General features: G+C 35.9%; 9 protein-coding genes across 9 annotated transcripts; 4 read left to right on the top strand and 5 right to left on the bottom strand. All coding sequences in view use genetic code 12, as the record gives it.

The window, feature by feature from the left end:
• Window positions 1-274: 274 nt before the first annotated feature.
• On the top strand, window positions 275-2,002 carry HIS7 (imidazoleglycerol-phosphate synthase; the record flags this gene model as incomplete). Its single annotated transcript, XM_064996799.1, has 1 exon — window positions 275-2,002. The coding sequence occupies one exon, from the start codon at window positions 275-277 to the stop codon at window positions 2,000-2,002; it is 1,728 nt and encodes a 575-aa protein (XP_064852871.1).
• A 148-nt stretch (window positions 2,003-2,150) lies between these two features.
• On the bottom strand, window positions 2,151-3,809 carry ABD1 (mRNA (guanine-N7)-methyltransferase; the record flags this gene model as incomplete). The annotated part of the gene is made up of 1 exon (XM_064996798.1): window positions 2,151-3,809. One exon carries the CDS (start codon window positions 3,807-3,809, stop codon window positions 2,151-2,153), a length of 1,659 nt encoding a protein of 552 aa, XP_064852870.1.
• A 613-nt stretch (window positions 3,810-4,422) lies between these two features.
• DASC09_031980 (uncharacterized protein) lies at window positions 4,423-6,453 on the top strand (the record flags this gene model as incomplete). Its single annotated transcript, XM_064996797.1, has 1 exon — window positions 4,423-6,453. One exon carries the CDS (start codon window positions 4,423-4,425, stop codon window positions 6,451-6,453), a length of 2,031 nt encoding a protein of 676 aa, XP_064852869.1.
• Window positions 6,454-6,811: 358 nt separating this feature from the next.
• DASC09_031970 (uncharacterized protein) lies at window positions 6,812-7,798 on the bottom strand (the record flags this gene model as incomplete). Its single annotated transcript, XM_064996796.1, has 1 exon — window positions 6,812-7,798. One exon carries the CDS (start codon window positions 7,796-7,798, stop codon window positions 6,812-6,814), a length of 987 nt encoding a protein of 328 aa, XP_064852868.1.
• Window positions 7,799-8,904: 1,106 nt separating this feature from the next.
• On the bottom strand, window positions 8,905-11,436 carry DASC09_031960 (uncharacterized protein; the record flags this gene model as incomplete). Its single annotated transcript, XM_064996795.1, has 1 exon — window positions 8,905-11,436. The coding sequence occupies one exon, from the start codon at window positions 11,434-11,436 to the stop codon at window positions 8,905-8,907; it is 2,532 nt and encodes an 843-aa protein (XP_064852867.1).
• Window positions 11,437-11,947: 511 nt separating this feature from the next.
• NUT1 (Nut1p) lies at window positions 11,948-15,547 on the bottom strand (the record flags this gene model as incomplete). The annotated part of the gene is made up of 1 exon (XM_064996794.1): window positions 11,948-15,547. One exon carries the CDS (start codon window positions 15,545-15,547, stop codon window positions 11,948-11,950), a length of 3,600 nt encoding a protein of 1,199 aa, XP_064852866.1.
• Window positions 15,548-15,785: 238 nt separating this feature from the next.
• TRP3 (bifunctional anthranilate synthase/indole-3-glycerol-phosphate synthase) lies at window positions 15,786-17,372 on the top strand (the record flags this gene model as incomplete). Its single annotated transcript, XM_064996793.1, has 2 exons — window positions 15,786-15,853; window positions 15,947-17,372. The coding sequence occupies 2 exons, from the start codon at window positions 15,786-15,788 to the stop codon at window positions 17,370-17,372; spliced, it is 1,494 nt and encodes a 497-aa protein (XP_064852865.1).
• A 516-nt stretch (window positions 17,373-17,888) lies between these two features.
• Window positions 17,889-20,252, bottom strand: DASC09_031930 (uncharacterized protein; the record flags this gene model as incomplete). Its single annotated transcript, XM_064996792.1, has 1 exon — window positions 17,889-20,252. One exon carries the CDS (start codon window positions 20,250-20,252, stop codon window positions 17,889-17,891), a length of 2,364 nt encoding a protein of 787 aa, XP_064852864.1.
• Window positions 20,253-21,000: 748 nt separating this feature from the next.
• DASC09_031920 (uncharacterized protein) lies at window positions 21,001-22,161 on the top strand (the record flags this gene model as incomplete). The annotated part of the gene is made up of 1 exon (XM_064996791.1): window positions 21,001-22,161. One exon carries the CDS (start codon window positions 21,001-21,003, stop codon window positions 22,159-22,161), a length of 1,161 nt encoding a protein of 386 aa, XP_064852863.1.
• Window positions 22,162-22,311: the final 150 nt, after the last annotated feature.

Genomic DNA, 22,311 nt, shown 5'->3' with positions numbered 1-22,311 from the left:
AAATCATATTCCATGCCAATGTTACATTATTTATTCCTTTTGTAATAATCATGAAGAAAAAATCAATTGTTTGATGAGTAACTCTTAAAGGCAGCTTTTACCCTGCTGCACAACATGTCACCAAAGTCTCGTGACAGGGATCTGACTCTTTTTTTTTTTTATTGTGGGTTTAGTCATTGCTGCAAGTCATCATCTGGATGTATATGTGTATAAATATCCTCAATAGTGCTTGGTTAGATCGTCGTTTGTTGATAATTGAAACACATAATCCAATATGAGCTCCGAAAAAGTAGCCTATGTCATTGACGTAGACAGTGGAAACTTACAATCATTGCAAAATGCTATCGAGCACATCGGCTACCAAGTGAAATATCTCACCAATGGTGAAGAATTGATGGATCTTATCGACAACAATAACGATCCAAACACCAAATTGATTTTGCCAGGGGTTGGGAACTACGGTCACTTTGTTAAGCAGGTAAATGAAAAGGGATTGAGAGAACCAATACTAAAATATATCGCTTCTGGTAAACCATTGTTCGGGATCTGCGTAGGTTTACAGACGTTACTTGAAAGTAGTACCGAAGATAATAACGTTTCTGAAGGTTTGGGGTACGTTGAAGGGCTTTCATTGACTAAATTCAAGAACTCGACGAAATCTGTACCACACATTGGTTGGAATAATACTGCAGGGTTATACATTCAGGGCATAGCCAAGAATGAAGCCAGTGAATATGAATTATACGGCTTGAACGCCAATCAAAGGTACTATTTTGTCCATTCGTATGCTGCCATCATTGACGATGAAAAAATCGAAAAGCTTCTATCTCAAGGTTTCAATTTATCTATTGGGAAATATGGTGATGAAAAATTTGTGGCGGCTATTAGCAAAGATAATGTCTTTGCAACACAATTCCATCCTGAAAAATCGGGTAAAGCTGGTATTAAGATAATCAAACTGTTCTTGAACGGGGAAAAATTGACTAAACTTGATGCTAAACCATCAGAAGCTCCTGTCAAAAAGAATATTAGCGGGTTAACCCACAGAATTATTGCCTGTCTTGATGTACGTACTAATGACGATGGTGACTTGGTGGTTACTAAAGGTGATCAATATGATGTCCGTGAGAAATCAACTGATGGTAAATCAGATGTCAGAAACTTGGGTAAACCGGTCGAGTTAGCTGAAAACTATTATAAGCAAGGTGCCGATGAAGTGACGTTTTTGAATATCACATCATTCAAGAACTGTCCTTTGCAAGACTTGCCTATGTTGGAAGTGTTGAAGCAGAGTAGTAAGACCGTCTTTGTTCCTTTAACTGTTGGGGGTGGTATCCGGGACTTCAAGCAACCTGACGGGGAGGTTGTGTCGGCTTTGAAAGTTGCTGAAATGTACTTCAAGTCCGGTGCCGATAAGGTCAGTATTGGATCTGATGCTGTTTATACCGCTGAACAGTATTACGATGACAATGAAGTTCCAAGTGGGAAATCTCCAATTGAAATGATTTCAAAAAGTTACGGGAACCAAGCAGTGGTGATTTCGGTAGACCCAAAAAGAAGTTACGTTGCCGATCCAAAATCGATGCCATTTAAGTGCTTTAAGACTAAATACCCTGGTCCAAAAGGTGAAGAATACTGTTATTACCAAGTGAGTGTTAAAGGCGGTAGAGAGTTCTCGAAAAAAGTTGGTGCCTTTGAATTGGTCACCTGTTGCGAAAAATTGGGAGCTGGGGAAATTTTGCTCAATTGTATTGACAAAGATGGTGCTAAGAACGGTTATGATTTAGAATTAGTTGATTTCATCAAGAAATCAGTGAATATCCCTGTTATTGCCAGTTCTGGGGCCGGTAAGCCTGAACATTTCTTGGAAGTCTTCAGAGAAACTGGTGTCGATGCTGCTTTGGGGGCAGGAATGTTCCACAGAGAAGAATACAAAGTTATGGACGTGAAAAACTATCTTGATAACAGCGGGTACGCCGTGAGGTTTGACATTGATGGTTAATCTTTTCGAAATATAGATATATATATATATTAAATTCTACTAGACTGTGTTTTTGGAAGATGGCAAGTAAGTGTGGTTGTAAGGTCGAAACCTGGAAGATCATTAAATTAATAGTTAGACAATAAAGAAACGAAAAGCTAAGCAAAATTCAGGCGTAACCAACTCTTTCGAAAGCGAATGCTAAATAAAATTCAGCGGCCTGTTTTTCTTCACCCTCCAATCCATATTTCCCGTCAGATCTTCTCAAGCCGTTCCTCAATTTTGGTGAAAGCTTGTTCATCCATTCAGGGATTTCTTCACGATATAGATCAAAGAACGGTTTCTTATAACGTAATTCCAAATCATATTCCTCAGCAAGAGATCTTAAAATTTCAAACGGAACAACGTATTCAGGAACATGATCCACAGCGTCTTGCAAATTGTAAATATAAGTGTTACCATAGGGGTTGGAGAAAAAACTACCATTTTCAGGAGGATCCTTGAGAAACTCCACACTGTACAAGGAATTACCCCATTTCTTTTCTCCTGGTTTCAAATGTTTAATTTTAAACTTTATGAAGTCAGAAGATGGAATAGTTCCAATAAAATGACCTCCTACTTTCAAAGATCTGGAAATGTTGGCCAAAGTATTACGAATTTTTTGTTCGGACTCAAACGCATAGTGTAACGCAAATTGAATTGAAACGACGTCCACTGGGAGCTCAATGGTCCCAGGAGGAAAAACAGAAAGCGCTTCCCTGATGTCGCCACCAAAGGCATCACAAGCAGCAAAATATACCAGGAAACTTCTGTCTCTTATATTGTTAGATCTTCTAACCGCTTCTTCAATAGATGCAGGTGAGATATCTAATCCAATATACAAAGAAGATTGAGCTTGTTGCCATTTGAATAAATCACCACCTTTTCCACACGCCAAGTCCAAAACTTTATTACCTGGCTTGGAAAATTTACCTATAAGCATATATTTGAGGATATTATTGAAATTCCTAAGCTTGAAAGTGGCTGAATCCTGTCTTCTTTCCTTCCGTGCAAAATGAGTCCGCTGATTATAATGACTTCTTACTATATCATTGACATTGCCTTGTTCCTGTGACATCAATTGCTGTCTTTCCACTTTGAGATTCCTCTGTTCAGCTTCTTCTTCCCTTTCTCTTTGAAGCTGTGCCCTTTTCATTTGGTCGTGAACGTTTTGTCTTCCCTTTGGACGCTTCAATTTTCTGTCCAAGTTTTGCGAAGGCTGACCTTGGAGATCAGAATAATCAAGTTCATCTTGATCTGTATTTTTTCGCACATATTCTTGTTCAGTATGCTCACCATGAAGAGAAACCAGCACCACTTTTGCCTTTTTTTGCTCTTTCTCATCCTCTTCTTCGTTCGTTCTTCTTAAAGAAAAGGCATTTGGTTTCAGATTGATGATTTTTCTTTTTCTTGGTCTTCTAGGGTTTATTTCATAATCAAAAGCTTCTGTTTCCTTCGCTTGCTCTTGGGGATTAGGTTTTTCAGAGGAATTTACGTGCGTATCTTTGTCTTTTTCTTCAGCTTTCCCAGTTTCTTGAGCCTCCTCATACTCCCCAACTGATGGATTTGGGTCAGCATATGGGTCTTCATCATTATTAACATCTTGGTGAGTCTCCTCTTCGACTTGGGGCTTTATCACAGCAGGCGTCGAATCATCGTAATTCAAAATTGAGCTTATGCTCCCTCTTTGTAAAGAAGCTGCAGCAGGTGCCTTCGGCAGTTGATCTTGGGCAGATCCACTTATGGGGTCAAGAGGTTTGATAATATCTGTGCGGTTGTTTTCTGACATCTTTGCGTACCTTTTTTTCACAAAGTCTACAGTTCATCCTCCCAAAGTCCCACCAAATGAATATTTATTTTCAGTTCCTTGAGAAAATGGTCACGTGCATATACATCTACTATATAATATTAGTAGGGGATTGCTTTCTTTTTTTGTCTAATGTACAAAATAAAAGAGTTTATGGGTGAAAGCTCAAGAAGTTCAATGTTTTTAATACTAATTTGCTATTACTATACTCACATAATGTTCTTATCATTCTGGCCATTAAACCCCTCAGCATTGTAGGAGGCGTCTGCTTAAATTAAATGATTTTTGTACGCAAATATTGTATGTGCTTGATCACGTGCGTGTTTGTTTTGTTTACAGTTTCAGGAGTGGGTTGATTGTAAACAAATTCCTCTATTCCTTGCTATCACCAACAACAGCTATTATCAACAAATTTCTAGCCAGCTTATCACGAAATCTGTCAAAGACAAACTTTTACTGCCACTCGACCCTTCCCGTTGCTTCCGGCTCATCTTGGGAAAAACAAACTAACAAACTAGAGAACGAAAAGCGTTGCTTGTCATGCAACATAGCAGCATAAAAGTAAACAAAAGAATTCAACAATAATACCAAAAGGATGACCTCCAAATCTTTAGAAGACAACTCTATGGCTAATGTGCTAGACTCTGAAATCTTTGAGTCATTAGATGAACAATCAAGGAAAAAGAGAAAGACTAAATTATCGCTTGATAAAAACACTAAAACGAAAAATCATCAAGCTGAGCCAGTTACACAGAATGACGCCAACAACAACTCTATATTGTTCGGAAGCACCCCATATTCCAATAAAATATTGAACCAAAATAATTTTAATAGCAGTGATTTCATGGTAACGCCTTTTTTCGGCAAAATAACATCTTCTGTCAACAGAGTTCTGCATTTGAATTCCCCTGCTAGAAAAAATTATGACTTCCTCTTTAACCTAACATCGAGTCCCTCAGCCCCGAGATGTGCTGCTGAAAACAAGGACATCGATAACATGCCTTCGTTCATTAATAAATCTGTTCATCTAAGTGATTTTTTGACAGTCACGCCTCAAAAGAATCTGGGTGGTGACTTCAGTTACTTGAACCAAAATTCAATTTTTAAATCCCTCAAGAAATCAGCATCAAAACTCAACCTCACTAAAAGCATTAGAGATAAACCCAAAGATTCGGCAACCATAGATTCCAATGTTGATCTTCTTAATGATCTTAATAATGGTGATGATTTTGATCTTTATAAACACCAGGGGTTTTCTCCATTTTTGAGATTGGGTACAACCAGCTCAAAGAAAAGAAATTTCTCACAAATAGATTCGCCAGTACAAACACCTATGAGGAATGCAAAATCTAGATTAGGGGATGATTATATTACCAGAGTCTTGATGGACTTCAAAACTCCAAAAAGTCTAAAAAAGAAAATTGAAAATTATAATCTTCAAGATCTCGATGAAAATATCGAGGAAGAATTGAGACTTCTTGGAAATTCTACGGCTTCGAGATCAACTTTATCCACCAGCGTATCACGAAGAGAGATCGAAAACAACACCAAAGATAAGGAAAATAAGTCTTTAAACAATAACAAACCTGACAGCGATAAAGCACCAAAGGAGGCCAAATCCATTGATCCCTCAATGGCTAATTTTCAGTTCCAAAATAGTCATATGTTCGTGCAACCCCCAATGGGTCAATACACAATCCAGCAACCAATTATAGAATTCGCAAATGGACTACCACCAGGACCACCTGCACTGGTTCCCCCAGGACCACCTGCACTGGTTCCCCCAGGTTTCCAAGGTTTGCCATATCCTATACCGATGGGAGGCCCAGTACCACCAGGTTTTCCTTTGCACGTTTTTCCTCCAGTGTCAATACAGGGACCCTACATGGCGGGTGCTGTGCCATTGCATCCAAATATGGGTTATCCTTATATGGGGCAAATGATTCCTCACAATATTCCTACTCTCAGTTCCTCTGTTGATAGTTCAGCTAATTCATCCCGAACACCATTGAAACAGCAAGGGAGTGTGACTGACTCTCCGTCGACGATCTTAGCAACTAGTACAAAGAAAAATCTAACTGATAGTGTTTTACAGAAGGATTATCTAGCCAGTCCTACTCCAGATGCCGCTAAGCATGAAAAGAAAAATAGATTGGCTAATACCTATATTCCTTCTTCTGCTGAGTCCGTTCCAATGATGGGGACCTTTGGCAAATCAAACTCTACTTCAAAACCTTTGGCACCAGCGAAGAAGCAAAACAAGGGCACAAACTTTCAGTTTGTATTTACTGATGTCAAGTCTCTATCATCCTATAACCAAAGAAAGAGTATGACAAAGAAGAAAAGTAATATATTTAAGAGATCTGCATCGGTCAGTACATTTAGTTCAAACAAAGAAAACCTAGATCCTTCAAATTTTCAATCAGATCACTCATTATCTGGTAGAATTCAACGTGAAAAAGGTTCAACTAATGCACTTACTGAAGTGAAATCAGCTAATGTTGTTGCTAATAATGATCCACAAGCCATGTCAAAAGGAATTCATCCTCAGAAAGCCCAATTTCATAACAAGACAATTATTAGAACAACCTCTGTTCCAGACTATTATAGAGACATATCTAATTAGTTTCCTAATAACACTTCCTCTTTAAAATAACCTTTTATCTCTTTTGGTTCTTCTTTTACTTCTTCCATTATTTGATTTCTTCTAAACGAAAGAATCTCTTTTTTATTGTATAATAGCACATTCATTTCCTTGTTTTGTTATTCTGAAAGTTTACATTTGAGTTCCTTATTATAATATATATTTCTTTATTAAACAAAATTTATCTTTAAATTAGACCCAGGAGTATCCCTAATCCCTATATTTGATTTCATGCCAGCACACGGCTATCAATATATATGTATTGGCTTATTATTATATTTAATAATGTGAATGTTTCCATGACACATAAAATATTTACAAAATCACCCATCAGAAAATATCAATTCGAGTTTCTTCTAATTTTTTCCCAACTAGAGCCGCCCTCATTTCCACCCTCTACATTGTTTTCAGCTCTAATCCTATCCCAAGAGGAAGAATAAGTATTTTCATTTTTGCCCTTAGCAGAACTATAATTGGAGCTACCGCCAGCAGCAAGACCCATGTTTTCAAAAATATCATCATCAGAGTCTCTATTTCCAAAGCCATCGCCAGATTGATAATTATCAACGTAGGAAGGTGTGTCATCTGACGGAGCTGTATCAATTGTTTTCGGATAAAGTGGTTCTGGAGAAGCTGCAGCAGGAGTTCTAACTTCCTGAGAAAACCCTATCGATGGTTCCTCATGCGATTCCATCGTTTCTGGTTGTCTTTGAGATTGTTGTTGCGTGTCAATTACTCTCCTGTTTTGCTGGTTCAATCTTGGGTCTTTTATTGCTTTTTCAGGGTGACGGATTGTCATTTCGTAGTACACTCTCCATTGCAAAATATTGTTATTTTGGCTCAACAAATCGGCAACTTTAACGACCTTAGCCTTCTCGCCATCCACAGGGGCATGGTTAGCAACCAACCCATTGTAAGCTGAACTTTCCGAAACTTTGAGCGTGACAGGAAAAAACAATAAAACACTACCTAACCCCCAGAGAAAAGCCTTGACCCCAATATTGTTCTGTTTCTGTTTCTGCTTTTGCTTTTGTAGGTCATTCAACTTGGCAAAGAGTTCCTCATTTGTCAAGTGTGGGCTTTGATTCCTCAAGATTTTGACACGCAGAGTTGCTGAGCTAATCTTCGATCGGTTCCTGAATAGAACTGCTCCAAATCCCAAACCGAACGCAGCAATGCATCCTAGTCTCGATTTTGATCCAATTTCTGAGAAGTAGTCTCTCAAAGTAATTCGTTCTTCTTTTGTTAGAGTGTGATCCAATTCATAAAACTTGGTATAGTATTCAGAATAACGCAGGGTACTTGGTTTCTGTGGGCCATTATTCATTGCTGCTAAATATAAAATGAAATACTATCTAACTAAATGTTGAATTGAGTTTATGCTTCAAAGATAGTTATAGAACAATCGTGTGTAAGGGGGAATGAAATGCTTTGATGTTGTTGGGCCGGGTAAGTTATCTCAAGCAAGTGTTATCCGTAATCAGTTAATATGTTGAAAAGCCCCCAATACATATGTTATTACCTTATTGGGATATCAAACTTTGTCACATTTCAGAGACTTCGTTTCGGTCAGTGAGTTTTTTTTTTCAAAAGCTGCAGCTTGTGATCACATTATTTTCTCATCTTCTTTTATTATTACTCATTTTATATGAGAATCATCGAACAATTAATTAATACTTATTTATTATATCTTATCTCTTTACGATAGAATTATATCTTACATCTTAATCCTGAAAGGTACATATCGTTAAATTGAATACAATGTCTTGATTGGCTCGGTTTGTTTAACTACCTGACTTAATTATATTGCTAAAAGGTACCGACCGCTACAGTGTGCCAAAATGTCGTGAATATCACGTGTAAATATTTGCTAGCATCACAGAATAGGGGGTTGTATTTTTTTTGTTTTTGGTGAAGAATTTCTTCACTGTGTAAAAAGGGGGTTATTTTTGATGTTTGCACCAAATTTAGTGTGTATAATGGGGGTTATTATTCTTCATAGTTTTGAAACATGCCAGGAATAAAGTACCCCAATATGGTAATAACATGTGTACTGAGGGTTTGTTCTACACCAGACACACATTTTTCATAGTTTAAACAATATTGAAATGTGCCAAGAGGTTGACATAAAAATATCTCAATATGATAACAACATTATGTATTGGGAGTTTCTATTCTAAAAAATTTATTTTTGGACTTTTTTGTATGTGTACGGTACACAGTGATTTCATTTTTTTTTTAGTATATTGGGATAAACAGAGCTCAATGATCTTAAATAATCCTGCTCCTACAGAGATGTTTGAAAATGAAAATTTACCCTTAATTTATTACTTAAACAAAATCGAACAAGTGAAGAAAAGCAGAAACATATCAAAGCAAAAATGGAAAAGAAATCTAAAAAATTAACACGCATAAATAAAAAATAACTAAAAATCAATCTAATTCAACTCTGACAGAGATTTTACCTTTTGACACTCTAATAACGTTTCTTAATCCAATATCATCTTTAATAGCACTATACACTCCATTGGAATCCTTATTGAACAAGAACATGTTTTTATCGGAAACTAGCTTTCTGTTAAGAGCAGGGCTTCTCTTTTCAAAATCAGCCTTAATACGGACAAAAATTTTATTCTTCAATTGGTACAAATTAAGTGACACAGGGACCTTTGTAATAAATATATCTTCACCATCATTATAGAACACCTTGACTCGGATTTGTGGGCCTGAAATTTGGTGTTGAGAGAAGCTTAACAGTGCATCAGCGTTGGTGCTTTCAGTCGAATTCTCTGAAGAAGAAAATGTAGATGAAGTAGGCGTAGAAACAGTGATGGCAAGATTAAGGGCTTGTGATGGGTTTGAAGAAGCTTTGAAAGATAAAGCTTGGGAATTGTCGATGATACTGACATTTCCGATACTCAATTCACTCTCAATTTCTTGCATGATATCATTATTAGATTTGTAAAACTTTGAATATTCTTTCTCCTCATCATCCTCTTCACTTTGACTAAAAGGAGAATATTTCAATTGGTTGAATTGTTGTTTATTTTTGGTAGATATTGGAGTTGGGTGAGTTCTTTTTATCGAAACAGGTGTTGGAGGAGCTAAAGAGTCGCCCATTGGAATTGGTGGCAAGTTCTTATTAATAACTTGCTGTTTTATTTTTGGTGATGAGGCAGCCGAAATTGGGGGTCTATTATGTTGTCTAACAGATTGTTGAGGAACATTCATACTATTAGCACTAGTATTACTATGAGTATATAGACTGTTTTTATTATTATTATTATGATAATAATCATCCATTTGACCTTCTCCGCCATTAAAAGAGGAAAATTCTGATTTTGGAACTGCAATTTTTGGGGATCCCAAAGCTGTATTATATTTTGTTTGCTGCTGCTGCATTCTAAAATTGTCATGATCATCGTTAGACAAGCTGCCTTCTTGATCATTGGCACAAATTGGCCTCTCAAAAATAATAGAGTTATCCAAAGAGGCAGCAGCTGGGTCATCACCATTCATATCATAATCACCAAATCTTGGATGAACCCATCCCTCAAAAACTTCATTATTGTAGCCGTCATTTACCAACTTGAGATATAATTGGTGGAAATAGATATTTAAATCGTGGCATCTCTGTAGCAAATTTTTCGAAGGGTTATTTGGGTCAGGTCTAGGAATTGGACCTGGCATTTTTGGCATCAAATGAAGATCATTATCCATGTAGTTCTCTGCATTATTAATGTAATTCGCGATACACGTATGTAAATCATGGAAGTCTTGGTAGTAACGCCGTAAGAATCTTTTGTTGCCATTCTTGAAAAAAATTTCAACTTTATACCAGTACCGGCCATTAGCATTATAAACGTTAGATACGCAAACACTATCTATTTCTAATAGAATGTTAGAATAGTTGGAATCACTATGTTCCTGATAAAATCCCGTTAAATCTCCATCATAATCATCATCTTGATCTTCCTCTAGGTAAGGATTGATGTCATTTTCAAGGCCTTCATCATCACTAAGGGCAGGACTGCTGCAATTTGATAACGATTGTTTCAAATTGAACGAATGTATTGAAGAAACAGTCGAGCCAATAGTAGAGTTAGAATTCACTCTTCTAAGATCCTTATCAAATGAATTGACTGTTTCTGCAGACTCCTTGCTGTACTGGCCTTTGCCATCATAGCTGTAGTTTTGCTCTGGAGTCGAAGCATTGTGCTTTTGGTAATTTATTGGCGTTGGTTTGCTAATCGACAAAGATCCTGATCTTGTTGGAGTAGTATCAGGAGCCGAAAAGGACGTATATGGTTGAGGAGATCCTATTTCCGTGGAATATCCGTAATTGTTTTTTTCATACTGACTCACAGTATCTGGAGTATTCAACCAATTCATATCATATTTTTGTCTTGGGCCATTCCCAACCCTGTTATCCAAATCCACAATTTTTACCAATGATGTTGGAATCAAACCTGGCATACCTATTCGACTAATATTCTTTACCAAGATTAAGCCATTTCCTTTTCTTGACATCAACTTCAAATGCTCCTTGGAATAGACTGAGATCTCATTCTTATTTCTGGCTTGGTAATCTTGAGCCGCAACTAAGATTATTGTAGGAATTTTGGATGATGGGCTGGTTGAAATTGATATTGGAGTGGAAGAAGAAGTTGGTGAACTAATGAATCCGTTTCCCCCCTTTGGAGCACTAGCAGAGAGATTAGAAAACTTTTTGTAATGAGTTTTATATTGGAAACTGTCCGGGGTCTCTTTTATTTGAGCCAATGAATTCAATTGGCTTACTTGGCTGCTTTGAAGCATCTGGTTCGTCTGATTCATTTGAGGAGGAAGTGAAAAGCTGGTGATAGAGCTCCGATTTTTCCTGTCCTTTTCCTTTTGAGATTTAGATCTCTTGGAGATCGACTTGAAGTAATCATTATGAGCATTTGTATAGTACAACGGCTCCATTTTTGAAATCTTGTCAACAATTTACCGAAAAAAAAATCTGGTTTGCCGGTCACCTCCCGTAGTCAGGGGGGCTCTTGTAGATTATATATATGGCATGCACAGTAACAGATTCCCAAACACGCACAATTTTAGCCCGCAATCCTGAATCACGGATGATCTATCATATTACTTTTAGCAAATATATACCCACCCAAGAACAGTTCCATGCATAGCTATCGTATGTTTAGTATCAGCAATCTATACTTCTTATTACTTTAAAGTTGTTTTTCATTATTTTTTCCATATATTCCTATAGTTCCTGAATTACCATAGCTCAGCTGGGTGCACACATAAAAATGATGTGCCAAAAAAAAAAAAAAAAAAAAGAAAAGATGAGTGTTCCACGTGACAATTTCACCGTTTCACATCTTTTTTAGCCCTGATTTTGACATCATCAGTCTACAAGCCATGATTTTCATGTTAACGAGGTTACAAATGTATTGGATAGTTTTATTCTACCGTACTGTTTCATTCAATTCAATTTGGAACTATAGGTAAATTGCAGTAGTTGATTCTGTACACCATCAATTAACAATTTAACCGTTCTTGTCTTCTTTCTAGATTCCCCATTATCTGTCACTTGTCTTCTTCTTTTCACTTCCCCTGTTGACTTGGATTGACCAGCGTCAAGCTCCTTTTGTATTTGTTTAAGAGCAATAAATAACTCATCCTGGGACAGCTCAAAAGATCTCTTGCCCTTGTGCGAACAGTTATTCAAAGGTTTTATTACTTCTGTATTCTTTTGTTGAATCATTTTGGCTTCTGGCGACAGACTATCATCCTTTTCATTTTTAATATCAGTATTATCAACAACGGTTGATTCCTCTCCAGCCAGTGCTATTGATAGGTTATTTTGCCAATAGATAACTCTTTCCCTGTCGCTAGTATCACAGTAACTAGCAATATGAGTCGCAAGAACATCCACAAGAGCACAGATGATTTCATGGATGTTTTGGTTTGTAAGACTCTGTCCTTTTTTTCTTCCAAGAATTTTCTTTTTTAGTTGTTCCACTGCAAAATTCCTGCTCTGGGTGTTTATGGAATTCAGTAGTCCCTCCTTTGAGTCAGTGTTGGTACTTGAAACATATAAATCTCTTAAAATTTTTTCATAAGCAATTATCATGGAGATGAAGAAATTTATAACCTCTTTCCCACTCGCAGTCATTACTGCTAAATGTATTAAATAAGGATCGAATTTAGGAGTTCCTGAAGATTGATGGGAATAATAAGACCAAAGAACTAAAGAGTTAATCTGTTCCTCAAGTAGACTGAAAGGAGACTCGTTAAAAGGCTCTGGATTTTGACTGACGCTGTTGGAGTTTGCATGCGTGTTACTTTCATTATTCGAGAGTTTAATATCAAAATGTAACCTTAAATCATTGCTGGTAAATAGATTATTGGAAACTATTAAGCTCAAATTAAATGAATAGCTATTTTGGTTGATTTTTTGTTTCAATAATTCAAAAATTCTTGGACTCAAAATTATTTGTCCTCCTAATCTATTACGCAAAACAGTATCGGAATTATAAATCTGTTCCACGGTGCTGATGGATTTTAAAAGCTTTGGCGCAACAAATTGCAAAATTAAACCGTGAATAACTTTTGCCTCTTCATTCACCACTGGGAACAACAAATATGACAAAACATTCAAAATTAATTGAAAATCCTTCTTGTCATTTTCATCTCTTATAGGTGTTAAGCTCCATATTAAACTATCTAACCAATTAAAAATATCCAACAAAGGTGCCAACAAGAATGGTTGGAAAAAATATTCAACCCCATTTTTGAAAATTTCAAAATCAATTAATCCTTGTTTATATGCCAAAAAAGCTTGCTGGAAAATAACTGGAATCAACCTAAAGCATTGTTTAGCAGAAGACTGGCTTATTAGCTCATCAGATATACCGCTAGAAGAATAAAATAATTCACTTATCCAATTATTGATCAATTCTTGACCTAAATTAAGATGTGTTTTATCTTGGTGATAATTTTCCACTCCAGTATCTTTCTTATTGCCAGATTTTGATAGAAAATAGAGACAGAATGAATTGTCTTGGCTTTTGATTTCCAATATATCTTCGAGGTTAACACCATACCTCTTAATTATCGCAAAAAGAAATAAAAACATACAGCCAAAATCCGTGAAAGTATCTTGAAAGTTCAAGTCCTCCTCGCCATCATCTGCTTCTTTCATATTATCTAAGTAGTTCAATATTGGCTCCACAAATCTGATTGGACTCAAAAAATAAATAATAATATCCAAACTTTCTAAATTCAAGAGTAACGAGAGCGACAACCTCCTCAAGTATAGATCCTTCTTGTCGGAGATTAGTGACTTCAAAGTGTTGAGTAAAGTGAGTGAAATTTGATATTGTGTAGTGGCTTCAAAGCTAGGAATGTGGTATAAAAATCTCGTGAGGGCTGATGCGTCAACAGCATCAAATTCTGGATTTTTTGATAGAAATATATCGTTAATGTGCTTTGTTAGGTCATAGATGAATTCTCCGCTTTGAGGATCTTTTGCAACATCGGTTGTATTCAATATTACCATCTCTGACTTCACATCATCTCTTAAGCAAGATGCGAAATCTTCAGTGGTGATCAAATTCAAAGCGACACAACTTCTCAAGAAACTTTGTCGACTATCAACGATAGTTGGAGGAAGCGAGGCAAAAATATCAACTTTTTCACTTTTTTCTAGGATTTTGAGATAGTCTATTACCGCGCGTGTTGCCTCAGGATTTGTGATTAAGTCGTTCTTATTTTGTCGATCATCGTTGGCAAAAAGTTTTAAAATTTTTACAATTTTCGAATCCAAGTATGAGATGGATTCCACAATAGCACCTTGAATTGATTTTGAAAATGGAGATGTTCTGGAAGTTTTTGAGAGACTAATTGATTTTTCAAGTTCCTCATCAGATTTGAGGTCTTCGAGGTCCATTTTCTCCATGTTTTCACCTTCTCCAAGCAAGCATTCTCGTTTCTCCTTTATACGAAGTATCAATAGTGGCAATTGCTTCTCAATGAACAATTTCCATTTATTGAGTATCTGTAATGGTGACCTATTAACAATCGATACACAGTACATTTCCATCAGTGTGTCTATTAAATTATTAATCAATAATTTCATATCATCGCCATCACTTCTAATATTCAAAATCTTCAATTCATTTTTCAAAAAATATTCAAATGTCAATAAAAAGAATTCTTCGTTGATACGCATGTTCATGATAACATTATTGAGCCATATCAACTTGAGGGCTTTGAATGCATTATGTGATGAGCCGGCGTAGGATAGCGAAGAAATATGATTCAAATGTTTGAAATACTTTTTGATTAAGTCCTCTAAATATGTGCATAAGTAGCTGAGTTCCTTATTTGATTGTGATAGCTTGTTTATGAATTCATATATGTGCTCAATAAATTCCTTGGGTATCATAAACAAGTCTTTGTTTGCTTTCAAATGTTTCGTATCATGTTTGTCTTTGATTTTATTGTTTGGGTACTTGCTTAATGATATTATTGTCTCAATTAGAACACCGAGGAAATATATTATTTCTTTAATAAGGTCAATTTGTGCGGTATCTGCACTGGAGATGAATTGGTTCAAGTTTACGAAAAACTCGTTATAAGACAGCTGACCTATTCCATTATTCTCCTTGTCATATGAGTCAAATATTTGTGTCACCAATCTCTTGAGATATGTCATATTATTTACTATTCCATTTAAAAATTGGACTTGAAATAGTTGATTGGTATCACTCAACCTGCTAAACACAGAACTTAGACCTATTTTAGCATTGGAACCATGCAGCATAATCACTATTTCGTAAATGTATTCATAGAGAAATTCATTTTCCAATGATGTGGCGAAATTCGATACCACCGTTATGAATTCATCAATGGACACATTATACTTTGTATCAAATTGAATAAACAATAATTTGAAACTTGCTGGGGTAAATCGGCGCCTTAAACAAGAATTAATGAGAATCTCAAGATTTATTGGCTGGTATAATACTTCCACCGTGTTCTTTGAATGTGCTCCATTTACGAGTGTCAATTCATCCATAACTATGTGATATTCCAATAAAGATTCTTGTTATTAATAAATAGGCTGCGTTTGGCACTATTTTTTTTCTATAAGAAATGAAAATTCGCCAAACTCCTCTAAACGCACACAGTGCACCAACTTTATGGATGATTGTCCATCACGAAAAAAATCAACTACTGAAAAAATTGACTAATAAATAATATGTATTGAGTCACCTTCATTAGGATTAATAAAACAACGACTTAGAGCTTAGAAAATGAGTGCACAGAAACAGGCCCTGTCTAAAAGGGTGATTTTAGTAGACAACTATGACTCCTTTACTTGGTAAGTCTTCCTACTCTTTGCCGGGGTTGTGATCCATGGAAAATAGATCTGAAAGCAAATTTATTTGGGAAATACTAACAATTATGATTATAGGAACATTTATCAATATTTATGTCAAGAAGGTGCCAATGTCGAGGTTTACAGAAATGACAAGATCTCAGTTTCTGAAATAGAAGCTAAAGATTATGATATCATCGTCCTTTCCCCTGGGCCAGGACATCCTGTTACTGATTCTGGTATCTGTCAAAATATTATCAGACACTTTGCTGGTAAAAAACCAATCTTCGGTATTTGTTTAGGTCAACAAGCTATGTACCACGTATTTGGCGGTATTGTAGAATATGCCGGGGAAATTGTTCACGGTAAGACATCCACAATTACTCATGATGGTAAGGGTATGTTCAAAGGTGTGCCACAAGGTATATCAGTCACTAGATATCATTCATTGGCAGGTAATATCAGTTCTTTGCCTGATGAATTGGTTTTGACTGCAAAAACTGATGGCGGCATTGTTATGGGTGTTCGTCATAAAAAGTATGTTATTGAAGGGGTGCAATTCCACCCAGAATCTATTCTCACCGAAGAAGGACATTTAATGATTAGAAATTTGTTATCATATTCAGCCGCTACTTGGGAAGAACAAGAAAAATTGGAATCTTCATACACCAGATCAAATATTGTGTCATCTGGGAAAAAGAACATCCTTCACGAGATCTATGCTCAGCGCAAACAAGATTACAAAATCCAAGAAGCTATTCCTGGTCAGACTTTTAATGATTTGGAAACATTGTATAGTTTAGGATTAGCTCCTAGTGTTTTGGATTTCTATAAGGCCCTTAAAGACAACATCGGAAAGAAGAATTCCGTACTTGGAGAAATCAAAAGAGCTTCGCCATCAAAAGGTGACATTGCTTTGAATATTAATGCTCTTCATCAAGCAGAAAGATATGCAAAAGCTGGTGTCACTGCCATTTCCGTTCTCACTGAACCACACTGGTTTAAAGGTTCTATTGAAGATTTGAAAAATATCCGCAAGTTGCTAGATAAACACAGTGCCGACACTGGGTCTAGACCTTTGCTCTTGCGTAAAGAATTCATTTTCAACAAATACCAAATCCTTGAAGCTAGACTTGCTGGTGCAGACACTGTTCTCCTTATTGTCAAGATGTTGGATGTTGCTACATTGAAAGAACTCTACCAATACTCTGTTTCTTTGGGTATGGAACCATTGGTTGAAGTCAACACTGTTGACGAAATGAAGTCAGCGGTAGAACTCGGTGCTAAAGTTATTGGTGTCAACAACAGGGATTTGACAACTTTCAATGTGGACTTGAATAAATCTTCAAGTTTGGTCAGTCTTTTGCCAAAAGATTCTATATTGTTGGCGTTATCTGGTATATTTGACAAGGAAACAGCCGCAAAATACCATAAGGAAGGCATACAAGGTTTCTTGGTTGGTGAAGCCTTAATGAAGGCCAATGACCCAGCAGGGTTGATTAAGGAATTAAACGAAGCTTGATTTATTTTCCATAAAAAAAATATATATCCAATTAGTTTGTTATAAATTTTTCTATTAATTTTTTAACACTATGATATATTATAACTCGTAATATGTGACAGCTTGTAGGTCGTTCTCAAATTTGTAAATGTCCCTTCTCTTTTCCTATTTATTGCACATTAACATGCCTCTTTATGTGATGAGTGTGCAGCTTCTGAATTCATTTTGCACAGATTTCATTCATCTTATCGTTGTTCCATATACATGATATATATTTGATTTCCCAAAGATCATTTATTCTATGACAATTATCATTTAAAAAAAAAAAAAAAAAAAAAAAAACACAGGGCTTATTTATACGCAGCATGTTTTTTAGTGAAATCTTTTTACCTAGTATATGATCACAATCTATAAATTCTTCTGAATTCTATCAAAGTCTGTAATACCTGTTCTAGTTGGCCTTTTCACATGAGAAAAAAAAATAACAAAACACATAAGAAAAAAAAAGTGGATTAACTGAAAATCTGACTATCTTATTCAATCAAGTTTAGCCATCCCTGATGTGAATTCGTCTGCAATAACATATTCAAATCCTTCAACCCCATCATCATCACTATCTGTAGCTTCACCAATAACCTTTCTTTTTCTTAGAAATCCAATATCGCACAATTTGGGCCACACAACAAACTGTAACCCATTTCCAAGAATAAATAATACTGACCAGTTGATTATCACGAAGCACGCACCTAGTAATATCAAGTTCGAACTGGTGGTAATTGAATTATCTTTAGGAAAGAATATCACCAGAAAGAAAAGTGCAGTAGTAGAAACAAGTAAATAAGGCATCAGTTGATATTTGAACGGTCTGCAATCATAAAATGGTGAAGAGCTCATATTTATGTTTGAAGGATAAATGAGACTGTGAGCGCTTTGAAAATTTGTGAGCGAACCAAAAGGAGTATAGTTGCTGTTTTGGCTCATTGAAAATCTGCTTGGATTTCCCATAAACACACTATTGGTTTTCTTATGGCCACTCTTGGACGAGGAGTCAATGGCTGTGGTCAATATATTTTCCTCATTAGTATTCTGTTTATCGATGGACATTCTTGAAGAAAAATTATTGGCTGTGGTGGAATTTGTGTCATATTTTTTATAATCTGTGGTTTCATTGAATAATGAGGGTTGAAAGTTCCCTAAAAATACATCATACGAATCTTGCCTGTAGCCATCATAGAAATTATTTTTAAAATACCTGACGATGGAATTAACCAAATCTCTGATAGCACCATCCACCGTTCTCTTCCCGGTTCTGGTGAATTCACTCTTGAGAGCTCCTGTTCCTGAGTATGCTTTTGAAATATAGTTCCCATTATTTGTCCAGATATTGTTGAATGCTGAAGTAAATGTTGGGACCATTGAGTGATTAGAGCTTTCCACATCCAGTAGGGCAGACTCCATTTTATATTGGATATTTGGATAGTAGTTGAATTCCAATTTATTAAGCTGCTCAGTCAAAATCCACTTCCCAATAACACTTTGAACTACATTAGTTCTATCTAAACAATCCATACAGTTTGTTCTAACAATATTCTTTTGGGTGGACATAACGTTAACTATGATACCATGCGGAACAATGTTCTGTTTAAAAAAATCCTGGCCAGTAAACTCAACGCTGAAATAATCATTGAAACTAAATCTGTGATTTTTCAATTCTTCGGTCACCAAATTAGTGTTCTGGTAATTAAACTTCTTGCACTGGTCATGAAAATCAAAATAAATGTAATCTATTGCTGGTAAATTCTGATCGTTATTTCTCAAGGCTATTAGTTCTGAAACTGTTGATTCAAATGCATTTTTGATCGGTAATTCATGGCCCTTGCTATTGATTAAATTAACAATGTAGACTTTTTCCAAATCACTGAATTTCTCTTTCAAAGAAGTAAAATGTAGAACCGAGCTGTTGAGATTGGAATTTTTTGATAATGATAATATTGGTTTATATTTCAAGTTGTTAATTTCTGCCCAATGGATAGGGATAGATCCTCTTATTTGTAAGAAACTAAATGCTGACACTTTATTATCTTCCTTTACCAAAACAATTTGTTCAGTTTCATTAAAATTAGCGACATTTCCCTGAGAGTCCACACCCCTCTTAAAATATCTAGTTCCAGCTCTATATTTGTTTCTTCTTGATATGACACCAAACCAAATTTGTCGGGATTCATGTACATTCAGGCTTGGAACTTGTGTAAATTCGACAAATCCGTAAATTAAAGGTATCAAAAATTCACAAACAGGGCCACTGTTTCTTTCATTTGACAAACCAATAAGCTCAGATAACAAGTATTCATTCCAGAAGTAATCAGAATCGAAAGAATTAATAAGGTCCTTATTCATTGGTGTAGGATTAAATGTGGATAAATTACTTATTGTAGTTCTCGTCACCTCATTTTCTTTGCTGAAAAGCGATTGGAAATTATGAGACAAATCGAGCGACTGGCAATAAAGTAAGTTGCTATTAGTCAAGTGGTATTTTAACAAGTTGACATAATATCTATCATCATTGCTGGACGAACTTTTGGTGAAAGGCACGCTTTCAAGCTTTATTGGAATAAATTCACAACCAGAGAGCTTATAGACGTTATTTGCCAATACCTTGGTCTGAACTGAAGCTCCCAGTGCCACGATTACGTATCTGGATGTGGCTAGATTGATCACACCTACTATCCCAAGACAATGGCCTATATTTTTCCGGAAAGTGTTGAAGTAATAATTATAATGATCAAATGCATCATTTTGCACTAGCGACAGCCCAAATGCATCAATTTTCAAGATCAGATTTGAAGAAAAGCTTTTAAAAAGTAAAACAGATTCTGAATACCGGGTATAGTATATTGACATCTCTACTTCCTTGAGTGTAAGAGCAGCACTTTGTAAAATACTTTGTGGCGGTGCCAGCACAGTGCAAGTCTTTTGTGTCCACTTACTGATCTCAACAAAATCATTAAATTTGTGGATGTCATGATGTCCGGGTTTCCTTTTTGTTTTAAAGCTTTTTTTGTTTTGTCACCAAAGATCTGAGGTGGAAGCCCAGAGGATCTAATTAAATCTAAGAAACAAAACTTCTCCTTTGTTTGTTTGTTGTTTGTTTTGTTTTAGCTTATACGCTGTTTCTGTCTTCGGTACCCAAAACTGAAAATCTAACATTGTGGGTTCTGGTACTTAATGGTATTCTTGGTCTAAAGCCGTTCTATACTGAGCTTTTTTTTTGCACTGATCTGAAATTGTACACGTTCTACTGATTACTCTATATCAGTAAATACGAATCATATTCAAATATAATACGGAATTAAAATGGAATATGAAACTTCAGAGGAGAATGATGAGTTCCAATATACAAAACTCAGGATGTCACATGAATGTACCACTGGCCTGGTTTGTTTGATCCTCCGAAACGGGTTCATGCAGGACATGGAACATAAAACATCATGAGAGCTAGAACCAACGATATAAATAAATTCCAGAGAACCCTGGAACTCAAAAAATAAGTTGTTTGTTTGTTTTTCTGGTAGCTTTAATATTCATAATTAATAGAAGGGTCTTTAAAGGGTCTATTTAATAAAAAGTCTCTTAATAGAATCAAATCATCATGGCTAGAGGTCTCTTTTTCACCACATTCTTACTGCTCATCAGTCTCAGTTATCAAGCAGCTATTCCTGTTAATGTTGTTAGCACCGAATCTTCTTTATTGATAGGTGACAGTGGTGCTACACAATCCCAATATTTATCTAGCTCTTTGTCTCTGGTGACAGATTTGCCCGTTGGAAAACAAGTTCAACAGCTACTTACTCAAGCCACTTCCACTTCTTCTGTTGGTGATTACAGTGGAAACGTTTCTCTGGTTGAAATTCCAACCTCTCTACAGGGATTCAGTTTTATTGGCGGTTCTGTTTTAACAGCCTCGTCTTCTATTATTAGTTCTAGTGTGAACGCCACCAAAACAACAAAAAATAACACCGATACTAGGTCTGCTTCATCAAAAACCGCTTCCAAATCTACATCTACTTCTAATTCTAGTTCAAATTCTACCTCTGAAATTGCTGTTGGCTCCGATTGGGCGAGTCAATTAATTCTTATTTTTAATATTTATTCTCAAATCAAAGATGGAGGATTGACGGGCTCATCATTGCTCCTTAAAGGATCATCCGGTACGCTTTCTGGTTCCGCAAAGAGTGTTGATCTCTTCAAACAGATTGTCACAGTATTGCAACCAAACGCTACATCATCTCAAAAATCTGTCATAGATTCTATTACTGCATCTGATATGCTGAATGTTGGAACTCTCCAAAAGAAGCTTTTCAACAATTCTGGAATGTTCAGACAAAGTTTTGGCACTAATGGAATACTTTACTCGAAGATTAATACTTTCCGTGGTGCATATGAAGCTATCGCTGCTGAATTACCCGATGTTACTAATAGTGTTACTTCTAATAGAGTTACTTGGTTGAAAAATGTTGCAACTAATATTGAACAGGTATCAACTGGGCGTTACTATGCCTTCAAGGATTCATTCGCTGGTAGCGGTGTAAGTATATCTTCATATGGTATTACATATAATGACACTTCAAACTACATTAAATTTGAAAGCAGTAGTAGTTATAGCAGCCTTTCTTCTGCTATTACTGCCTATAATAAGAAAGCTGGAGGAAAAAGTACATTGAACGTTGATGTTATCCAAGATTGTCAGATTTCCAGCGAACTATGGGCTCGTGTCACTGACTTGATTAATAACGCTAGTGGAAATACTTGAATCAAGTTTCCGTATGCTTTTGTTGTTTTTTATCGGTTGTCTTCAATAATGGTTTTAGTATAGATTTTTGTTTAAAACATAGAACATTATTTCTTTCTCATATTTTTCATTGCAATTCCTATTGTTTCGTGTAGAATATTTAAATGGCCA

The sequence above is a fragment of the Saccharomycopsis crataegensis genome, assembly GCF_037102585.1.
Source record: "Saccharomycopsis crataegensis DNA, jcf7180000000084, whole genome shotgun sequence".
Taxonomy (NCBI): Eukaryota; Fungi; Ascomycota; class Saccharomycetes; order Ascoideales; family Saccharomycopsidaceae; genus Saccharomycopsis; species Saccharomycopsis crataegensis.
The sequence above is the reverse complement of the archived record's forward strand: the minus strand, read 5'-3'. Positions and strand labels throughout refer to the sequence as shown.